This window comes from Belonocnema kinseyi, chromosome 6, assembly GCF_010883055.1.
Source record: "Belonocnema kinseyi isolate 2016_QV_RU_SX_M_011 chromosome 6, B_treatae_v1, whole genome shotgun sequence".
Classification (NCBI taxonomy): domain Eukaryota; kingdom Metazoa; phylum Arthropoda; class Insecta; order Hymenoptera; family Cynipidae; genus Belonocnema; species Belonocnema kinseyi.
This window is the reverse complement of record NC_046662.1, coordinates 76,866,080-76,888,148: the sequence shown is the minus strand read 5'-3', so window position 1 is coordinate 76,888,148 and position 22,069 is coordinate 76,866,080. Positions and strand designations below refer to the sequence as shown.

At 27.7% G+C, this 22,069-nt stretch overlaps 1 protein-coding gene across 2 annotated transcripts in view; it reads left to right on the top strand.

Moving 5' to 3' along the window:
* LOC117174149 (leishmanolysin-like peptidase) overlaps window positions 1–12,324 on the top strand; it is a 680,179-nt gene extending 667,855 nt beyond the window's left edge. The window contains exons 10-15 of one of the 2 annotated variants that reach the window (XM_033362962.1): window positions 2,850–2,858; window positions 2,954–3,086; window positions 3,753–3,912; window positions 5,704–5,870; window positions 6,019–6,138; window positions 9,478–12,324. In XM_033362962.1, the coding sequence (XP_033218853.1) occupies window positions 2,850–2,858; window positions 2,954–3,086; window positions 3,753–3,912; window positions 5,704–5,870; window positions 6,019–6,138; window positions 9,478–9,636 (748 nt within the window). In that variant the 3' untranslated portion in view covers window positions 9,637–12,324. The remainder of the gene's footprint in view (window positions 1–2,849; window positions 2,859–2,953; window positions 3,087–3,752; window positions 3,913–5,703; window positions 5,871–6,018; window positions 6,139–9,477) is intronic. The other variant, XM_033362964.1, reaches the window with a different exon arrangement.
* Window positions 12,325–22,069: the final 9,745 nt, after the last annotated feature.

The window sequence follows — 22,069 nt, the reverse complement described above, 5'->3', positions numbered from 1 at the left end:
ATCCATGAAAACATAGTTCTTTGCAATTTTTGAAATCACTACTACCCCTAAAATTATTTAACATTTTTCAACTTCATCATTTCTTTGGCTATTTACTTTTCTAGATTTGACGACCAATTAAACAAAAGTTAAAAATATATAAAACTTTTAGTAAAGTGTTTCGATTTTCTAAAATGCTGTTACTCATATTAACTGGAGTAATTTGATAAAATTTTGAGAAAATTGTATGAACTGCTTTTATATCACATTTTATCAGTGTTTATTATGTTCGCAATCGCTGTTCAAAAAGTTTTGTTAATTTTCGGTGACGCTTAGTTTTTCGAAAAATCTAGAAAATACGTATGCAATAATAAATAATGGGAGATATGTACTAATAATAAAAAAAAAAATAGTGAAAAATGAAGTTTTCGGTTAATATTTTTCTAATAGATTACATAGATTTTTATACGTTTTAATTTTCAGGGAGTGTAACAGTTTCTTTGTTGCATGTTCCAAATCGTTTTAATTTTCTTTCTTTGCATTTTAATAGATTCTAAATACTTGGTGATTCGGGTGTCTCGGACAATAAGTAACAAAGTTGTATTAAATAACGCATGGCTGAAAATGTTCAAAAAAAGGTGTTACGTAATTTATGGATGGCTCCTTAGATTAAAATATTAGATTTAAAATTAAGTTTTTCAGCACAGAAGAAGTCTGATATTGCATTTTAGAAAAGACAAAGTTTTTCTCATTTTTATTAGTTTAATGGCTTTTACAGAATTTGTAAACTGTTAAACGGGTTCGTAACTAAATTTTGTGTTAATTACACTCGAACGAAGAAAATATTATGGGAAATTCAGTATAGGCGCCTATATTGATTTTTCTATAATGAATTTCTAATAATTATTATGTCACGATTATAAAAAAAACATTATAAGAAACTCAGTATAGAAATAAATAATGTTAAGTTATTGAAAAAGTGATGCAAATAATAGAGAAACTACAAACGAATGATTAATTTATTTACTTAACGTAGGATTTCAAATTATTTCAAGGATTTTCTACGGATTTAAACAGTTTTACGGAATACGATGAAACTTGCATCGTTTCAAAGGGCTTGAAAGATTTTAAGTTATTTTAAAAACTTCCAAAGAATTCCAAAAGATTAAAAAAGTTTCAAGGGATGTGAAAGAATTTTATAGGATTTCCAAAGATTTAAAGGAATTTACGGGATTGTAAAAGATTGTAAAGATTTTCAGCCATTTTAAAACATACCCCAAAGAATTTCAAGAACTTAGAAAAATTTATTATCAGAGATTTTAAGGTATATTTCATGGAATTTATAGAAAACTTTGGAAAAAATATAAAATAACATTTTTTAGGTATTTTCAAGTAAGTCAAGGAGTTTTACAATGTTCAAAGTATTTTTATTAAATCTCCGAGGATATCAAAGATTTTTCAGGGATTTGAATAGTTTTTTTGCAGAACTTAAATTAAAAAGTTAATTTTAATTCATATTCTCTAGGGATTTTTAATGTTTTCTACTTATTTTAATAGATTTGTACGATTTCTAAAGATTCCAATGGATTTTAACGTATTTTTAGAAAACTGTAGGGAATAAAGTAAATTGGATGTCCAGGTATTTCTATATATTTAAATAATTTCAAGGGTTATTAAGCAATTACGTTTTTTTGAAGAATTTGAAGCTTTTAAGATATTTCAAAGGATTCTCAAGAATTTTAAAAGAAATTTCAAAGAATTTTGCAGGAATTTAAAAAATTTTAAAGCTCGATTTTTAGGATTTTTTAGAGAACTTCAGAAAACAAATTAAATTAAATTCAAGGAATTCTTAACGATTTAAAACATTCGAATGCATATTAAGGTATTTTAAGAAACTTAATAAGATATAAAATATTTTATTGAATCTCTAAAGCTATTAAAGAACTTCAAACTTTAATGAATAAGGTCATTATTAATATTCATATTAAGGAATTTTAAATGCTTTCTACTTGTTTTAATGTATTTTAACGATTTCCAAAGATTTCAATGAATTTTAGGACATTTCCATCAATTTATAGAGAACTTCAGGGAATAATAGAAATTTTATTTCACGGAATTTCCACGGATTTTAATGAGATTGAAGGATATGAAATACTTTTTGTCAAAATTTTGTAGGATTTTTAAGGGTTTCAACGAATTTAAAAGACCTTCACAATATGGAACAGATATCTAGAGAACTTTAGGGGATATATTTAATTTATTTATTTGCAAAGGATTTTAAAATAACGATTTAGACAGATTTCTAACTATTTCAAACATTTGAAAGGAATTGAAAAGGGGTTATAAGATTTCAAGGGATTTTTATGGATTTTAAGAGATTTCAAAGATTTTAAGGGATAAAAATTTGTTGCCAAAGGTCTGTGAATTGCTTTGATATCTTATAATGATTTCATAGGAACATCATTATAGTCATATAGTGGTTGTCCTATGATATGTTTTTCGTAAGGGTAGTTTACAATTTTGTATGGAAGTCACTTTCGTTTCTTTGTTTATTTAAGTATTTTTATGCTAATTAATTTATTTATCAGAAGTTTTTGTAGATACTAAATATTACTATTAATATTAAACTAATAATAATTAATAACAACGTATTTTCTGACGTGAAGAAAGTTACATTGTTTTTGTCTATGTGATCTGCCCCCCCCCCCCCCTACCCGCCTAGCATCCTTGGCCAATAACTCACGTACCCGCCTAATTTTTGATAGTAGATTGGAAACTTTAAAAGGCCCACTTTCTCTTGTAAATTTCTTTTTCATACTGTAAAATTAATCAAGCTTTTTCCAACATGCTACTTTTTTCTGGAATAACAGAGAACAAAAGTGAGTAAAGTTTACATTGATTTTTTCAGTACAGAGAGAAAAAACGTGAATCGTTACGGTTTTTTATTTTATCTTAATGTTTTCTTAACTTTCAGAGGGAAATCGATTCATCCTTTTTGCAACAAAGTAAAGCAAGATCCTTTGCAGACGGAATGCACTGACGACCGTATTTCTGTAGCTTTGTGTAATTTGATAAACCATACAATACCTCTACCGAGGAAATATCAGGTAAACTTTCTTATTATTTCACTTAGGGATCACATTCCGTCCCCCTTTTTACCTAATTCCTATTTTTTGCTCATTAGAAGAGGAAATTCATTTTCAGCTAGTCTCGAGAAAAGGGGTTTAAAAAAATCCACGTATATTAAATGGTCCGCATTGCAAGAGTCGTTCTACTCTTGGTTAAATCGGGCGTTAGCTCGGTGTATATAACCGGAAAGTTCGAGCTCGGTTCCTGCTGCCGGAATCTTTCGCCAATCGTTTTAAATTCGATTTTTTATTGCAATTGACTTTTAACTTTATTTAAATTGAGCTAAACCTTGTTGAATTTTTTAAATGTATATTTATCCGTAGAAATTATAGAGTTGTTCAACACACTTTGTAAACATCTTTTCTCTCAAAAATCCCATCTTTGACCTAAAATTGAAGTACTGAATCGTTGTGATCCCTCTAGTCGCTGATTTTATTTATAAGAAAAGTTATACACTCAACTTTCGATAAAAGAACCCCCGGTTTAGGGTCCTGCCTGTTTAAGTTTGAATTTCCCCGATTTAGTGTCAAGGCGACTGCAAGCTTTGCCCGAAACCGTCCTTATACCGGGAATTGAGTGTAATTAAAAATAAGCGCTTTGCAATCGCAAATAGGATATCTATAATTCTGATTTCGCTGTTTCAGAACTTTGATTCAATTCCGCATGTACCGCCTGGACAAGAGCATTTATTTGGTGGTTCAGTATCCCTAGCGGATTATTGTCCTTACATCCAAGAATTCACCTGGCGGGCCAGGAATGTCGTAGTAAGGGGATCGCATTGTTTGTACGAGGACAACAATCCACGTGAGTAGAAACGAGCAGTATTTCCTTTGATTGTGCGCCTTTTTACGACCGTATCTACGAGTCGGTTGGTGCTTAAAAGCCTTTAAGTACGATGCTCAATTAGAACATAAAAGTGTTAACAACTTGTTTCGAGAGATTAGTTTCTACTTTTGAATGCTTTTAAAATTACATTTACTTTTTGATTTGAAAACACTTTTCTTCTCTTTCGCTGTTTTTTCAAGAATTCCTTTTCCCCCTGTTTTTAAGAAATTTCCCCCTTTTCTCGTTTTTTTTTTTGCTGCAAACTCACTTAATAGAACGCTATAAGAAAATCCAACTATTTTTGGTTAAACTTGATTCTTTTTGGTTTAAAAGTCTATTATTATATTTTTGGTTCAGAATTAATCTCTTTCGATTAAATATTCTGTTATTTCCTTGAAAATTTATTTTATTTATTGAAAATTCAAATATTTTATCGAAAATTCATCTTTTAAAATTACAAAATTCTATGACTTTTTGGTATAAAATTCCAATTACTCGGTTGATAATTGACGTATTTTGTAAAAATGCATGTTGTCGGGTTAAAAATGAAACTTTTTGTCAAAAATTCGTTAAAAGTTCAACTACTTGGTTAAAAGTTCAATTGCTTTGTTAAAGCTTCATGTGATTGGTTTGAAAATTTCTTTCCCTGAGCTTAAATTTAATTCATTGTGAAAAATTTAACTGTATTCTAAAAAAATCAATTTTTTGACTTGAAAATTCATCTCTCCTACTTAAAAATGAACTTTTGTTGAAAACTTTTCTATTCTGGATAAAATCTCAACTGATTTTTTTTAATATTCGAATTTTTCGCTTGAAAGTGGAACTTTTTTTTTAATTCATCTCTTGTGGTAAAAATTTATCTTTAGTTGAAAATTTAACTAATTTGTTGAAAATTGATCTTATTTTATTAAGGATTTAATTATTTTTATTGAAAATTCGTATTTTTGGTTGAATTAAAATTCGATTGAAAGTTTAACTAATTCGTTGAAAAATCTTTTCGTTTTTTGTTGAAACATATTTGTTTAACTGAACACTTAACAATCCGACTTTTGTTTGAAATTTGAATATTCACCTTTTTTCTTGAAAATTCGAATATAATTGCTTGAAAGTCCAATTACTTTGTTAAAAATATATTGTTATGGTTTTAAGATTAATGATTTTAGTAAAAAATTCATATTTTTGCTGAAAACATTTACTTTTCTGTTGAAATTGTTTATTATCATGTTTGAATTTAGTTGAAAATTTACTATTTCTAGCTGAAAATTCATTGATTTTGTTAAAAATTTGTCTTTTTTTGTTGAAAATTCGTGTTATTCATAGAAAATTTAACTATATATAGTTGAGAATGGAACTTCTTTCATAAAAATTAAATTGAATGTTTGAATATTCATGATATCAGTTAAAAGTTCATCTGTTTGGTTAAAAAATAATGTATTTAGTTAAGAAGTCATCTTTTGTAGTAGAAAATTAATCTTTTTGATCGAAAATTCTTCTCTTTGGTTGAAAATTTAACTATAATTTTTTGAAAGTGGAACTGCTTGGTTAAAAATTGATTTGCTTGAAATTTCGTCCTTTCCAATAAAAAATTAATCTTTTTGATTAAAATCCATATTTTTAGTTTCAAATTTATATTTAATTAAAGATTTATTATTTCAGTTAAAAATTCGTTTCATATGAAATTAAATACGGTATCTGCAATAGTTTTATTTCAAAGAAATTATTCCCCTATTATTCCTTTATTTTCCTGAATTTAAAAAAAATATTTTTTAGTTCCAGAAAAGAATTTTGCTTTGGAAAAGTATGGACCTCATTCAAGATGCTTTGATCACACAAACCAAATGTGGGTAGAACGAACGTGTAAACAGGCCAGGGAATGGCAGCATTGGGGCTCCGGTTGCTATCAGTATAAGTGCGAAGCTGGCAGACTTCACATAGTGGTAGGATAATAATTTTTTTTGTTTAAAATACCTTGTAAATTTAATTTTCTATCAAATTTAAAATCATGCTTTTCTTTTTGTTTAAAATAGTTTGTTTCTTTTTTTGCATTTCTTTAAAAACCTTTCTGAAAATATTTAACGTTTTTAGGTTGCAAATTATACGTACACTTGCTATCACGCTGGACAAGAAATAGCAATTAGAATTATGCAAAATGATTGGCTACATAAGGGAGCGCTTATATGTCCACCTTGTAAAGAAGTTTGCCAGGTAAGTGAAACTGCAGAATTACAAGTTTAAAACACAAGAATTCAGGAATTCATTATTTTTAACTGAAAAAATTGTGATTTAAAACTTTGCTCATCACTGTCGAGTTTTACTCTTGATCTCTATTTTGTTTTAAAACTAAATATTTTGATACTTTTCAACCGGAAACTTTAGGAACTACCTTTTCTGAAATTGATAGATTTTTAAACCATAAACGACAGATTAATTATTAGCAATTTTGACTTATATCTGAATTTAAATGAATTCCTACGAATTCACGGGGGTTTAGAGGAATTTAAAAGGATCAAAAGAAATCGATCCAATGAAAGTAAATGCAGCAGAATTGAATGAAATTCAGAAGAATTCAAGTGAATTACTGAGAAAAAAGCAATGCAGTTTAATTAAGTATAATACAATGAATGAAAAAAAAATGAAAATAAATTCCGAAAAATAATGGAATGAATGGAAAGAATGCATCATTTTAAATGAATCTAATGAATTCAAAAAAGTTCAAGCAATATCAAATAATGCAGAGGTTTAAAAAATGACTGAAGCTAATTTAGGAGAATTTAAGTACTTTCAAATGAATTTTTAAAAACTGAATTTAGTAGAGCTTAAGATTATTCTGGGCAATTCAAAAAAGTTTAAAAGAATTGAAGGAAATTCAAAAGAATCCAAAGTATTTAAAAAAAGACAATAATATACAAATTAAAAGTGTATCATTTCAATTCAGTAAAATTGAAGTCAAAAAAGCTTAAAAGACTTTTAAGTGAAAACAAAAGAAACCAAAGAATTATATAAACGAAAGTAAGTTTAAAAAAATTAACTGAATTTAAATAAATGCAAGTGAATCCAGAATATTAAAAAAAAGCAATCCAATTCCATAGAATTGAAGCTAATTCAGAAAAATCGAGGAACTTCAGCAGAATTGAAGTTACTTCTCAAGAACGGGAAAAATTGAAAAAAGACAATTTAATTTTAAAAAATGAAAAGAATTTACAAAAAGTAAATTTAATACAGCGCAATAGAAGTTATTTAAGAATACTTCAATTGAATTCAAAGCAGAAGAATTGCAAGGAATTCAAGAGACTGTGAATTAAAAATATTCCAATAAATTCAAGACAATTAAAATGAATTCGGAATAAACCGAGTAAATTCATACGAATCCGATTGACCTGGGAAGAGTCAAGTGAATTTAAATTCTTCAGACGAATTTAAATAAATTCAATCGAACTAAAGAAATTCAAAAATAATTCATGCAACTTCGAATAACTAATCAACATTTAATTGAGTTTACGTGAATTTGAAGGAAGTTTAAAGAATTCAAAGGAATTTATGCGAATATAGTAGAATTCGAATGAATGTGGTTAAAATGAATCAAATTTAGAAGAATTTGAGTGAATTTGCGTGAAATTTCTTTTATTAAATTTTTTTATTCTTTTTGGCTTTTTGTTCCGGACGCATCTTTTTTGAATGGAGATTTTATAACTTGTTGAGAGTTAATCTTTTGTAGAAAATTAATTTTTTGTTGATAAAGATTCATAATTTTATTTGAAAATTTATTTCCTTGTTTGAAAAATGAGCTATTTTGTTGAAAATTTGTGTTTTTTTAGCTGAAAATTAATTTTCTCACTGAAAATTGAAATATTCCGGTTGCCACGTTAACTATTTTGTTGATTGGTTTTCTTTATTGTAGAAATTTAGTATTTTTTACTGGAAATATAACTATTTAATATTTGCTTAAAAAATGATATTTTTTTATTAAAAATTTTGCCTTTTTTGGTAGAACTTAGTCTTCTGATCTGAAAATTAATCTTTTTGTTAAAAATTTCATGATTCTTGTTAAAGACTTATTATTTTGGTTGAAAATTCATGTTTTTGGTTTCAAATTGAACTATTTCAGTTGAAGATTTATCAGTTTAGTTGAAGATTCATGGTTTTGGTTGAAATTAGATTTTTTCCCTGAAAACTTAACTATTCAATTGTTGTTTGACAATTTATCTTTTTAATTTAAAATACATGTATTTTTTATAAAATTCCTGTTCTTTCGTGAAACTGAATCTTCTATTCCATTTTTGGTTGCAAATTTTTCTTTTTGTATTTGATAATGTAAATATTTCGTTGAAAATGCATGTATTTTGTTGAAAAATTATCTTTGTGATAGAAAATATATCTTTTTGGTTAAAAATAAAGCCACTTAGTTCAAAATTAAAATCTTTTCCTAGAAAATTATCTTTTAGTTTAAAATCCATCTATTCCAAATGAAGATTTATGAGTTTAGTAAAAATTCACCTTTTTCCTTGAAAATTGAGGTATTGCAACTGAATAAGAAAAATTTAAGAAATTAAAATTAGACCAATGTCCAAATTAAAAATCCTATTTAACGTCCACCTGTTCTTGGGTGCTGTCAATTTCTACCACTTAATTTTTTCTTGCCTTGATAAGGGTACTGTACGAGTACCGAAACGTTGGTAATGCAAATTTATTTATTTATGTTTTTTATTTTATTGTAATTTGATGATAATAAAAATAAAGAAGACGAAAGAAAGAAAAAGAGAAGGAAGGGGATGTGGTTGACTGCCTTCTCATTTTTCTTTCCTCTTTTTTATTTTTGTCCGAAAATTTTATTTGTTTTTTTTTTCAGATTACAATAGGATTTTTGGTTTTTGTTTATTCGTTTTGGTCCAAATTTGGTCGTTGGATTCTTGTTTTATTTAACAGGATTTTGCATGAATAATAAATCCAAATAATAACTAACTAAATAATAAATCTGTGCTTTTCTTGGTGGAAAAATCATTTTTTAACTGAAAATTTAACTATTTTATTTTGCGTGGAAAACTGTTTTTTTGTAGTGCAAAATTCAGCTATTTGTTTGAAAATTGTTTTTTTTCGGTTGAAGATGCAACTGTTTGATTGAGAATCAATGTAATCTTGTGAAAAATCTTCTTTTTGGTAGAAACTTAATCTTTTCGGTGGAAAATTCGACTATTTGATTAACAGTTCATCAATCTGTTTGAAAATTGAAATTTTTACTTGAAAAGTTAGGAATTGTAAGAGACAAATTTAAAAAATGATTAATTATTTTTTCATTGTTAATAAATTATTCTATCGTGCTAAAATATTGAAGAATGTTTTGTAATATTAATTGAATTCATAGAAACTAAAACATTATTTACAATAAATTTGCGAAAAATTATACCTGGAAAAAACTTGAAATACCTAGAAAAAATGTATATTTTGATTCATTTAGATAGTAAAAATAAAGTTTTTTTTACGAAAATCAAAGCACCTCTCAAGTATAATAATACTAATGCTTTACGTTAATAAAAAATTGTCTTTCAGGCTGAACTGAAAGCTCAGGGAGAATGGTGTAAGGCAGGAGATGAACATCCTCCAGCAACATTCTACCCTAGGGACGACCTTCATTGCAGTTCCTCTAAAGTTATCAGTCAGAGCCTGGCTGTGTATATCGCCATTTCCCTCTGTTTTATCGCCAGGTGATCTACTGTGGTTTATAGTTAATTTTAATTGTTATCAGAATGGACCTAGAAATGGACCTTTCAACCTTCCTTTCCAACCAAGAAGCGTCTCGAGTGAGTTTCAGCCTAATTGCATTTCGTAAATTGCATTCTGTTTTGAAGCTACAGAACAGATACTTTGTAAAAAATATAAGACTTCAATCACGTTCACAGGAGAAACTTAAACTGAACTTTCAATCAATATTGTGATTTTGGGTAGATTTTATGGTGATAAACATTGTGCGTACTTTTCATTTGCATATCTAAGCTTACGGATGCCCTTTTATTCCTGCAATAGCAATTTATTTTGCAAATTACATTTATGTAATCTACTCTTAAGACTCGAAATGCATTAATTTATGATCCATCCATTGCAAATATTGCTGAGAACGAACATTTCTAGCATAATCGATTAGAGTGATTTTACTTACGCCTTGAGGGTAGTATTTTAAAATATTTAACTGTTTTAAAATATTTTATTGGGATTCAACTGCTTGATTAAAGCAAGGAAGTGAAACTAAAATATTCGAGGTACATTCCTGAATAGAAAATTGTATAATATTGATTTCTAGTTGTCTCTATTCCGACAATGTTTAAAAATGTAAGAAGATTTATAGCAACACATATCTAGTGATTCAAAGCTCTAGCGAAAATATTTCAATAGTGAAGTATCGATAAATGACTTGTTCACAAAACGTTATTACAAAACACGAAAAAGTATTACATGAAATAAAATATAAATATTTTTTAAGGATCACTTTTTACACAAACACTTATAGAATATTACAAAATGAAACTCACATTTTATGTCATTTATTTTTTCTTTAAAATGACATGCCTCAATTAAAATTATCTGAAAGAGAATTTCCTTTTGCACAAATTTATTAGAACTCGAGTGACGAACTATTGTTTAAATTTGTGACGAAAGCCTTTTCTTTTTCACGCGGTCAGTATTATTTTGGACTTGAAAAGTCTTTTCGCTAAAGCTTTATGAATTGTTTCTATTGAAGCTTTCGTGAGAAATATCCTTCTCCAACGTGTATCATAAAGTAAGCGCGATAAAAATAAATTCTTTTTACTGTGTGTGAGAAAGTCAATATGAAAGTGTGAGTGAATGTATAAACTACATTTATTTCTTAATAGAGTCTATAAAGTTTGAATGCTACTGTCGCCTCAATGGATGAAGCGTTATACTGTAACTACAATAATTAATTAATTATAATTAGTGAGAGTCGACATTGCATTATCGTCCAAGTCATTAAGTAGTCTAACTGCGAATTTTTTCAAGTGAGGATGTGATATCAGCTACAATTTTAAGAAATACTTTAGAATTGTTTATCCACGCGAATTATTTTGTATTTTAAAAATGCAATAATGTGAGTACAGTATCGTTAAGGTTATAGTTACAGCGTAAATGAAATTATCAGGCAGGTACAGTATTTAATACTTTCAGGTTTAGTATATTATTTTAAAACCGCTTGAATCCCTTTGAATGCAAATTGATATCCTTTGCATTTTTCAAAATTCTTTGAATTGTTATAAATTCCTTCACTTCCTTGAATTTATTTAAAGTAGTCCGGCTACTGGGAAATCTAGTCAAATCTATGTCCTTTATTTTTTTTTCTGAAATTTGGAATTAAATACAAAATTTGACCAGGATATCAATGGCTAAATTAGGTATTAAATGTTTATGATGATCATTATAAATAAAATGATTTTCAAATAATAATAAAATGTAAGTTTAAGTGTCGATTTTACTCGATTCTGGCTACATTTTTGATTCTAGGCTACATTTTACTAAAATTAAGCTCAAATACCCTGGAAACAAATATAAATTAACAGTAATTCAAATTTTAGATTACATGTTCTGTTTCCAAAAAAAGGTTTCGTAACAATATTCAATGTGTTTTAAAGCCAAAATTAACCATTTTTGGAGTCCGCGAAAGGCCTCTCCATAAGATCCCATGTTTTTTTTACACGAATTTAAACAGTGATAATTCAAATTTTAACCTGGAAAGAATCCATTAAAAGGCATTATGTGATATAGGACACATTTCTCCGCAAAAAAAACAATTAATTTTAATGATTTTTTATCTGATCGATCCAATAGCCGAACACCTTAAATTCCCTGACTTTTATTAATTCTTCGGAATTCCCTGAATTTATTCAATTTTTCTAATTCTCATAATTAATATAAATTCGGTATATTTCACTTGATTCCTTGCATTATCTTAGTCTTTAAAATTCATCGAATTCTTGGGATTTCCTGGGATTTGAAGCCTTCAAAATAATGCATTAAATTCAGATAGAGGGAGAAAAATTCAAGTAATCAAAAGAGTTCAAGCAATTCAGAGATTTTAAGGAATCAAGAAAGCCCAGAAATTACAAGATTTAAATGAATTAGGATAATTCAAGCAATTCATATAATTCATGGAATTCGTAGAATACACGGAATTGGTATAATACGCGAATTTGGCAAAGTTCAAGGAATTCAATGAATTCATACATTTGAAGGAATTTAAAGATTTTATGGAACTTAGAAAAGTTGAAGAGTTCACTGAATTTAAGGAGTTCGTTGCATTTACGTCACTCATTGAATTTAAGGAATTGATTGAATTGATTAAATTATCTTGATTCCTGAAATTTTCTGAATTTCTTAAAATCGATAAATTCCTTGAAAATCATGAATTACTTGAATCCTTTTAATTCTGCGAATTCATTGAATTCTACGAATTTGTAGAATTTTGTGAATTCGTTTAATTCTAAGAAATCTTTGAATTATACGAAATCTTTAAATCCTAAACAAAAAAATTGAATTTTAAGAAATCTTTAAATTCTACGGATTCGTTAAGTTTGCTATACGAAATCTTTCAATCCTACATAAGAAATCATTTAATTCTACGAACTTCTTTAGCTTACTAATTCATTGAATCTTTGAATTCTTATAATTCTATGTGATTTTTGAATTTAACGAATTCTACATATTCCTTAAATTCTAAGAATTCGTAGAATTTTGTGAATTCATTTAGTTCTAAGAAATCTTTTAACTATACCAAATATTTTAATTCTACATAAGAAATCATTGAATTCTAGGAATTCGTTGAATTTTATGAATTTCTTGATTCTCCGAATTCCTTGATTCTATGAATTTGTTGAACTTTATGAATTCGTTGAATTGTATGAATTCGTTTAATTCTAGGAAATATTTTAATTCTACAGAAGAAATGGTTGTATTCTAAGAAATCCTTGAATTCTAGGAATTCGTTGAATTTAATGGATTCCTTGATTCTATGAATTTGTTAATTCTCCGAATTTTGTACATTCTAATAATTTTTTAATTCCGCAAATTCCTTGAATTCATCTGCATCTATCCGATTTCCATGCATTATTTTTGTAGGCTTCGAATTCCAGGAATTTAAAGAATTTAAGAAATTCAAAGAATTTAAGACATTCATCAAATTTGAGGAATTCATTGAATTTAAGGAATTCACTTTATTCAATGAAGTCAAAGAATTTGAGGCATTCATAAAATTTGAGGAATTTGCTGCATTTAAGGAATTCACGGAACTTCAGGCATTCAGAATTAAATTCCATAAAAAAATGTACTATGTTTTACGCCTCGACTAAAAAAGTTTCAATTCCAAAAATATTCAGTTATCAATTATACAAATTTATTATGAAATCGTAATATATTCAAATATTCATAGTAAAGATGACAAACAATACTTTTAAATTAAAATGTTACAAGTTTAATTTAAGGAACTAAGAGAATTCGATAAATGTATAGAATTCGCGGACTTTAGAGAAGTCAATGAAAACAGAAAATTTAAGGAGTCAAGAAAATTCAGGGCATTCAAGAGAATAGAGGAATTCAGGTTATTCAAGGAATTCGTAGAATTCAGGGAATTTAGAAGATTTCAAGGAAGTCAAAAGAATTTGAAAGAGTTAAATAAAAAATAATCTAAAGAACTCAAAAGCGTTGAAAGAAATTAAAGTGAATTAAAGATAATTTAAAGTAATATACTAAACCAGAGAGTATCATTCAAGGAATCTATTGTTGAGAGGTTCTTTTAACATTAAAGGTATTTTTCCATGAAGATAGGATCTTTAAAATTATCGAGAAGAATAAAATGTTTTTTAGTGTTCAACTTCTCCGCTTTACTTTACGATTTTAAGACAATTGGATGTGTTAAGCTTCGAGGGCATATTACTCCCTCTTAATTTTAAAATATTGTTGTACAATGTTCACGAAACCTGCACTGCGGACTGTTATAGGATTAGTGTTAGTGGGTATTTTATTTTTCTACACGTCTACACGTCAATACTTTAGAAGTCGGTAAATGCGTTCAAATTACCGACAATTGGTAACCAAGAAAATATCGACACAAGGTGAACGACGCATTTTCGGCTTAAATTTTACTCCTAAAATAAGAAAGTTTCTTCAAATTTAAAGTCGCGCATTCCATGTTATATTTAGGCATTCCAGGTAGACATAGGTCGTGAAAAATAAGAACCTTGTATTTCATATCATCGATCCGCAGTGAAGGCATGGCGATATTTCGTGCTGAGAACTACGTGAGGGTGTTGTTTCGTGAAGCATTTATTTTATATACGATATAGGTCGAAAATTGCACGCTGTAATAATATTTACTGAAAGAGGATCGATGTTCAGATCAGTTGAGCATTGGATCCTAATGCAATTTTCCCAATTGTGAGGAAAAATAATTATGAAAAGTAATTGTCGATATGAACTAAGAATAAGATACGATCTTTGGCAGTTCAGCGACATACTGACAATTCTTCTATATATATTATATATGTTACGAATTGTATATTTCCTTGAGCGAAGTGAAAAAAAAGAATAAATAGGAAATATTTGTTTTCATTATTGACGAAACTGTACACATGAATTGATAAATAATTTGAATAACAACCTGCTGTACTTTATTGCTTTCTACTTTTTAAATTATATTTTAAGAGCTGGTATTTGATTATTTTGATCAATATTATTGATTTTTTGGGTTTATTATTGATTTAGTTGATAACTTGGCTTATAGGGCAGATGCTTTCTTTGGCGAATGCTGGATGGCGCTTCCTGTGTCTCAACAGTCCTTTAAATTATTAAGTATTAGAATCCTATCTTAAAAAAAGAGTGGCGTGAATAGGACTTTGAGTGGCTGTTTTGAATTTGTTGCTTTGAATTTTTTTAAATTTTGTAAATCGCAATTTCAAAATGGGGAATATTCATTCTAAAAATGCATTCTTATAAGAGAACATTTAAATTTCAAATTATTTGTTAATAAGGGGTCTAAAACCCCCTGGATAAAATATATATCTGAATGTTTCTAAACATTATTGATAAAAGAGGCCATTTTGATTTTTGAAAAAAAAAAGGTAGGGTTTTTTAATACATTGACTTTCAATATTTTCATAAATACAGTTGCCATTTTGTCTATTTTTGACTTTTTCAAATTCTAACAAAAATATTCACCATTTTTTATATTCCATATTTTACATTTTAAAAATTCGAGTACTCATTAATTAGTTGACGCATTGTAAAAAAAAATCAAAAATAAAAAAAATTAAAATGTGTTGTATTAATTGAATAAAAAAAATCATTCAATAAAAATTATTTCTTTTATTGAACTAAAATTAATTAATAGCATTATTATGTCAAAACAAATAATAGGTAGTTGATAAATATTAAGTATTTCAGATTTGATTTATTTCTATTCTAGATGTTTTAATTTTGGAAATTGTTCAATTCTGAATGCTGCTGTATCAAATATTTCAAATAGAAAAATATTAAATGATTTAATTTGTAATCGGTTTCAAATTGCTTTTTCAAAATGTTAACATAAACATTTTTGTTTATTGTAAGTATGGGAAATATGTAGGTAAATAAAATTACTATTTACGAATGAATTACTTTAATTATCCATAATTACATTACGTTAGCGAACTTACAAGTTGCATATTATTTAATGTTAGAAGTTATATGCCGAATTAGTATCTAACGTTTAACGTACTGATGGAAAATAAGAGGTTTCCTGAAATTATCGTGAACTTTTAAACACCATTCGAAGATATTTGTAAAGGTATAAATATACTAAGTAGTTACGTTAAACTAGTAGTGTTAAACTCATCGATTTCCTTTGATTTCCAAGGTAGAATTATTTTATTTCGCTAAGTGATTACACTGGCATAATCGAGCGAAATAGAGATTCAATAAACAAATCCCAAAGTTTTGCAAACTCAGAGATTTGCTGATAATGCCTGTGTAATTTTTCAACTATACAATAAGATATATTTTTATAATTTGGTTCATTTAACATTTTTTCTTTATATTGACTAATATTTTAGGCTCCTTTTTAGTTTCTCAAAACTTTAAGAGTTATCTGACATCCCTATTTACAATAATCAGGATTATTTACAGATCTACGTACAATTAATTTGTGCTGCGTTTTAGGAACCGTACTTAAATTACGTCCCGGATTACAGGTAATATGCAGGACCCATCCACCTGACCCTTATATCGTAATTTATGGTTTCTAGAAATAATAAGATATGGGAATTGCAACCAATGAAAATTTGGTGTATTTAAGAGCCCTGCAGGGTAAACACTGCATTTTTAAATATCCTGATATTTTCTTGGCAAATTTTTCATTGCCCATGATCAAATATCACTCAAATATAAGCATTTTAATATTTTAATATGTATATCGTGAGAACTTTTATAAACGAAATGGAATAATATTTCAGACAGAATTTAAAAATATTAACATTTATTTACTTATTTATTCTACCCAAAAAAGTGACTTTTCTATCATAGAAGATGATTTCTTAACAAAATTATTGATTTTTCATCAAAACAGCTGCATGTTTATCCAAGAAAAATGCAATTTCCACAAAAATAGATAAACTTTGAAATTAAAGAAACTAATTTTCAAAAGAACAGTTGAATTTTAGTCCAAAAAATATTTTCGTTTGACTTTTCAGCATCAAAATATGAGTTTTAAATAAGAAGTAGGTTTTTTACGAAAATAATTTAATTGTCAACACAAAAAGATGAATTTCCAACAAGGCAGTGTTAAATTTTCAACTAAAAATGATGATTTTGTTAAAAAAAACACTTAAATTTTCAACAGAATAATCAAATTTTCAATAAAATAATTGAATATTCAAACTAAAAACATGAATTTTTAACAAAAAAGTGCAATTGTTGTTATTTCAATCAAAAATGATAAAATTTCATAACAACAAAATTAATTTTAAAATTAAACAAGACGAGTTTTCAAGAAATTAAGATTTTATAGTCATGGAAAAAAGTTCAACTGAATTATTGAACCTTCAAGCCAAAATACGAATTTTATGTGCCAAACTTGCAGATTCAATTATGAATCTGCAACAAAATAACTATTCTTTACTAAAGTGGCTCAACCAAAATTTTCAAACAAAATAGTTGAATCATTGAGCAAAGAAGATTATTCTTTAAACAAACAGTTGCATTTTCATCCAAGAAAAATAAAATTGGTTTTTAAACAGATACATATTTTTATGAAAAAGACAAACTTCCAAAAAATTGGAAAAATGTATATAAAAAAAAAATTTCAATTTGACTTTTCAACATCAAAATGTGAGTTTTAAATAAAAAGTAAGTTTCCTATGAAAATAGTTGAATTTTCAACCAAGAAGGATGACTTTTTAACAAATTTTTACGGTGAATAAATTGCTAACAAGAATATCAGGGTTACTGAAAAAATCCATTTTATAAATTCTCTAATTTTTCCCATACCAATTGTTCATTTTCCCTGACTATTAATTTTCAAAGAGAAGAATTTCAAATTCATAAAATTTATTGCCAAAAATATTTTATAAACGTAATTGCAAGATTGGCGTATGAAGTTAATTTAAGATTAAAATTCTGTGCGATTACTGCGAGTTATTTGTTTCATTTGTGAATTTTTGAAAATTACGTACATCATTAAACATCCGCTACCTCTCTTTCCATAACACCTCGTAACAAAATTCATAACTCCCCTCCCTTGAGCTGTTACGTAATTTAAGTAGGGTCCCTTACAATTCCTGATTGAATTTCTTTGTTCTTAATGTCGGTATATTTCATCATAAATAGGTTAATATTCTAATATTTCTAGAAAAATCCAAACTTCTCTTAGTTTTTTATTTTTATAGATAAAATTTTTACTCATCTTTTCATTTAGTTAATTTATTTGATTTCTTTGTAATTTTGATTCAGTAATTGTTAGACAATAATAACTTTCGGGTTTGGACACCTTAGTTTTTTTTCTTTTCTTTCTTTCCAAAGGAAAAATGCTCCTTTTTCCGTTTTCTTCACTTTCACAAAAACGTCGATATCAGGTGTGAGTAACACAATTGATAATTGAAGCTCTGTGCGTTTGAATATATTTTACGAGTGATATTATTTCTCTTATTGTTATTGAAATTCACTGATGCGAGGCAATGGGCAGTGGAATCGATTTTAAATTATACTTCCTTACAATATTTTGATCAACAATTGAGTACCAGCAGTCTCAGAGAAACTGCGACAATTTTATTTCAGTAGGTCTATAAAATGTATGACCATGAATCATGAAATTTCCATTTTCACAATCTTACGAAGCTTTGCCTTACAAAAAGGTTTTGTGCGTCCTTTATATCGGAAATTATAATTTTGAATAGGAATTATTTTATTTAGATTAGAAATAACAATTTGTAGAATAAAAATTGAAGTTATGAATAAAGGACCCCGCAGCAAATGTATATGAAATGGCTTTCGGTCGATTTTGATTAAATTTTGAAAAACTGTATTTCTCAATGAAAGTCCTAAAATGGACAGTTTTCGAGTTATAGAGGGTTAAACATCCAAACCATTTAAGAAACATTACCAAATATCTCGAAAACTGCAGCTCTGTGAAAAAAATATTCCCTATGAAAGTTATTGGGCTCTAACGGGGAAATGCAAAGAAAGTCATGGCCTTAAGACACAGGTCATTTTTCAAGGTCATTCAATGTCAACTTGTCATTTATTGCTAATATTCAGCCAATAAAGACAAGATATAAAGAGGAAATCAATATAGAACCCTTAAAGGCAAGAAATGAGAATGACTTAGTCAATAGATAATGACTAAATCAAACTCATGACTTGCCTTCATTGGCCTGATATTGTCCAAATCAAGCTCATTTCATACCTCCATTGGCTAGATATTGACAACATCCTGAACAAATCTTGCCTTCATTGGTTAGATAATGACTAAATCTCGCTCATGTATTGTCTTCATTGGCTAGATAATGACTAAATCTCGCTCATGTATTGTCTTCATTGGCTAGATAATGACTAAATTGCCCTCATGACTTCCCTTCATTGACTGGCTGTTGACGAAGTCATTCTCATTTCTTGCCTTTATGGGTTCTATATTAATTTCCTCTTTATATCTTGTCTTTATTGGCTGAATATTAGCAATAAATGATAAGTTCACATTGAATGATCTTGAAAAATGACCTGCGTCTTAAGGCCATGACTTTCTTTGCATTTCCCCGTTAGAGCCCAATAACTTTCATAAGGAAATTTTTTTTTGCAGAGCTGCAGTTTTCGAGATATCTATTAATGTTTCTTAAAAGGGTTGGATGTTTAACCCTCTATAACTCGAAAATTGTCCATTTTCGTACTTTGTGCCCAATAACAGCCATTTCATGTACATTTGCTGTGGGTTCCTTCAAGGGAAGTAAACTGTTTAGTGCTAACCAATACTAGAACTTAGAAATTTGATATTAAGCTTATTTACTTCATTGCTCATTAATTGCTGATGAACAACTTTTTAAATCTACTTTTAAACATTCCTGTTTTAGTGAGAAATATTAATTAAAATACACTTTCTCTAGAAGTTGATACAATCACTACGTAGAACAGACTTTTCATAAATATTTAGAAGTGTTATGAAGTTCTGAAAATCCTTTCGGAAGAAAGAATAAACACTTGTTGAATCAAGGCCTTTTTCAGGGTAAGGCAGGATCTTAAGCGGTATATTTTCGGCGTTATCATTGTATATCTTTGAAAAAATTTTAATTCGCTTTAAATAATCCTAATTTTAATAAAGTAACTCATTTCAGAATTTTAAAAATATATCCAGTATTAGTCAAGGTATCTCATGCGAAAGAAGAACTTTTTGGAATTTTAACTATGTAGATCGGATTTTCTGCCTAAAATCATTTATTAAGTGGCCCTGTGGCGAATTTGGCTAAAAATAAAGAAAAAATTGGCGTGTAGTGAAAAAAATCTTTGGCTAAACAATTTTAATACTGTGAAAACATTTTTTCAGAAAGAGGAAAAGACCTAAAGCATAATAAAATCGGAAAGTATCTTCTGCTTCCATTAGAATAGACATTTTCTACTTTGGGATTTTTGGATAAATAATATTACGTTCAAAAATTGCAAAAACTTATTTGTTTTAGAACTTTTCGTTGTTTTAATTGTTTATCCAATTTTTTGTACTTTTGTCAATAAAATGCAACGAATATGTGTACAATTCTTGGGCAGTAGTCAAATACCTATCGAAATGGCCCAATCCATAAAATAATGAAGTCAATTATTAAAAGAGCGGTTTCTAAACACAGGAATAATTTTGATAGTTTGACCAATGCTTATTAAGGAAGTACGCAAAAACATAAAATTTTTTTGTGAATTAATTGAAATTATGCTGCATGTATAGGTTCAAATTGAGAAAAAAGTATTTTCGTGAAGTTACAGATATTTCAATTTTGACGTCTATGCTATAGAAGATTACCTTTTTTTAATTCTGCATTAAACATTTTTTTTTATTCTAGTAAGTTTCACCATCATCTTTCAAAATTAAAAAAATTAGAAGTTGACGTATTGGCGATGGTTTATTCGGAAGTATAAAAATTCGATTTTTACACAGAAAAATGTTAATTTGGCCTTCTATAAGCACGCCATCATGCGAGTTTTGTGAGTGAATTTAGTCCAAGTAAGATGAGGTTTTTTCAGAACATCTTCTTTTCATATTTTCAAAATTCAAAGAAAAAGATTCGAACATCGTAACTCCATAAACATTTTTTTTCAAATTGTAAATATATGTCTCATCTAATTTCCTCTAAAAACAACGTATTTCGGCGCGAAGAGATTCTACCCGTAGTAAATCTAAGGACAGTAAGAACAATATTAGAAACTCAATTTACGCCAGACGCACTGTTCCCATTATTATTTAGCATACCAGGGCTTCATTTATATTGTTAAAATATTTCGCTCGAGTGACGGAATTTAAAAAAATAGTTTTATGAAAACAAAAAGAAATTCTATAAAAACTTTTTTATTTATAATAAATAATAGCGTAAAAAGAAACAGTTTGCAGATGAATGTGACACTCTTAATTTAATAATATGAATTGATATATAATTTTGAGGTTTGATAAGGGTTAATTTAATATTATTATTGAATGTTAATTTTAAATGTAATGGCAACTTTAAAGGTATACTTTTCACGAGTAACGTGTTAAGTACTGTTAAATACGAGTCGTGGAAATATTTTTCCAAATGTTTCACAATTCGTTTTTGTATATATTGATCTTTTCCATTGAACTTTAAACCAAAATATTGAAAATTAAAATTAACCTAGAAAAAATCCGAGCACCATACAAAAAAGAACCTTTTATCTTTAATAGTCTCCGAGTTATGATCCTTCAAAGTAACCGAAATTTTGTTTGAAGTGGCTGAAAAATAAAATTCTGAAATTTGCATTTGTACTTTGGAAATTGATTACGTTACGGAAAAAATATATTTTGAACATTAATTAAAGTATACCTAATATGAAATAATTCTAAAGAAAGAAACAGTTATTTGTCTAGGTGAATGTTCCCAAAATGAACTTTTTTTAAACCATTTTCAGGGCAAATAACTCATGTTTAATTTCGTCTTAAGTAGCTCTTTTCGGGATACATGGACTGAAGTAAAACTATAAGGAAAATTATACAGCAGACAAATGTTTGCTAAAAACTAAAACAAAAATTACTCGTCTAGCTTTGATAGGCTACAAGTAATGACCACGGAACTTGAACCCTTTTTACTGGATAGAATCTGTCTGTACTGAAAACATTTTTTGTATTTTTTGTTGCGAAATTTACATTCAGAATATCTGTTGCCAACACTGAATTAAGGGAAAATGATCAATATTGCCTGATTTTACATGTTCTATTCATCAGTCATAAAAACAGTTTTTTATACATACTAATATGGGATTAGCCTTATAAGATTGTATTATTTTATTTTAGGATTTCAAAAAATATAGAAACTATTCATCTCAGGCGAAAAAATTAATGCTAAATGTTGATAATGATAATAAATGAATTACTAGACATTTCTTTCGGCTTTTCAGGTACGATTGT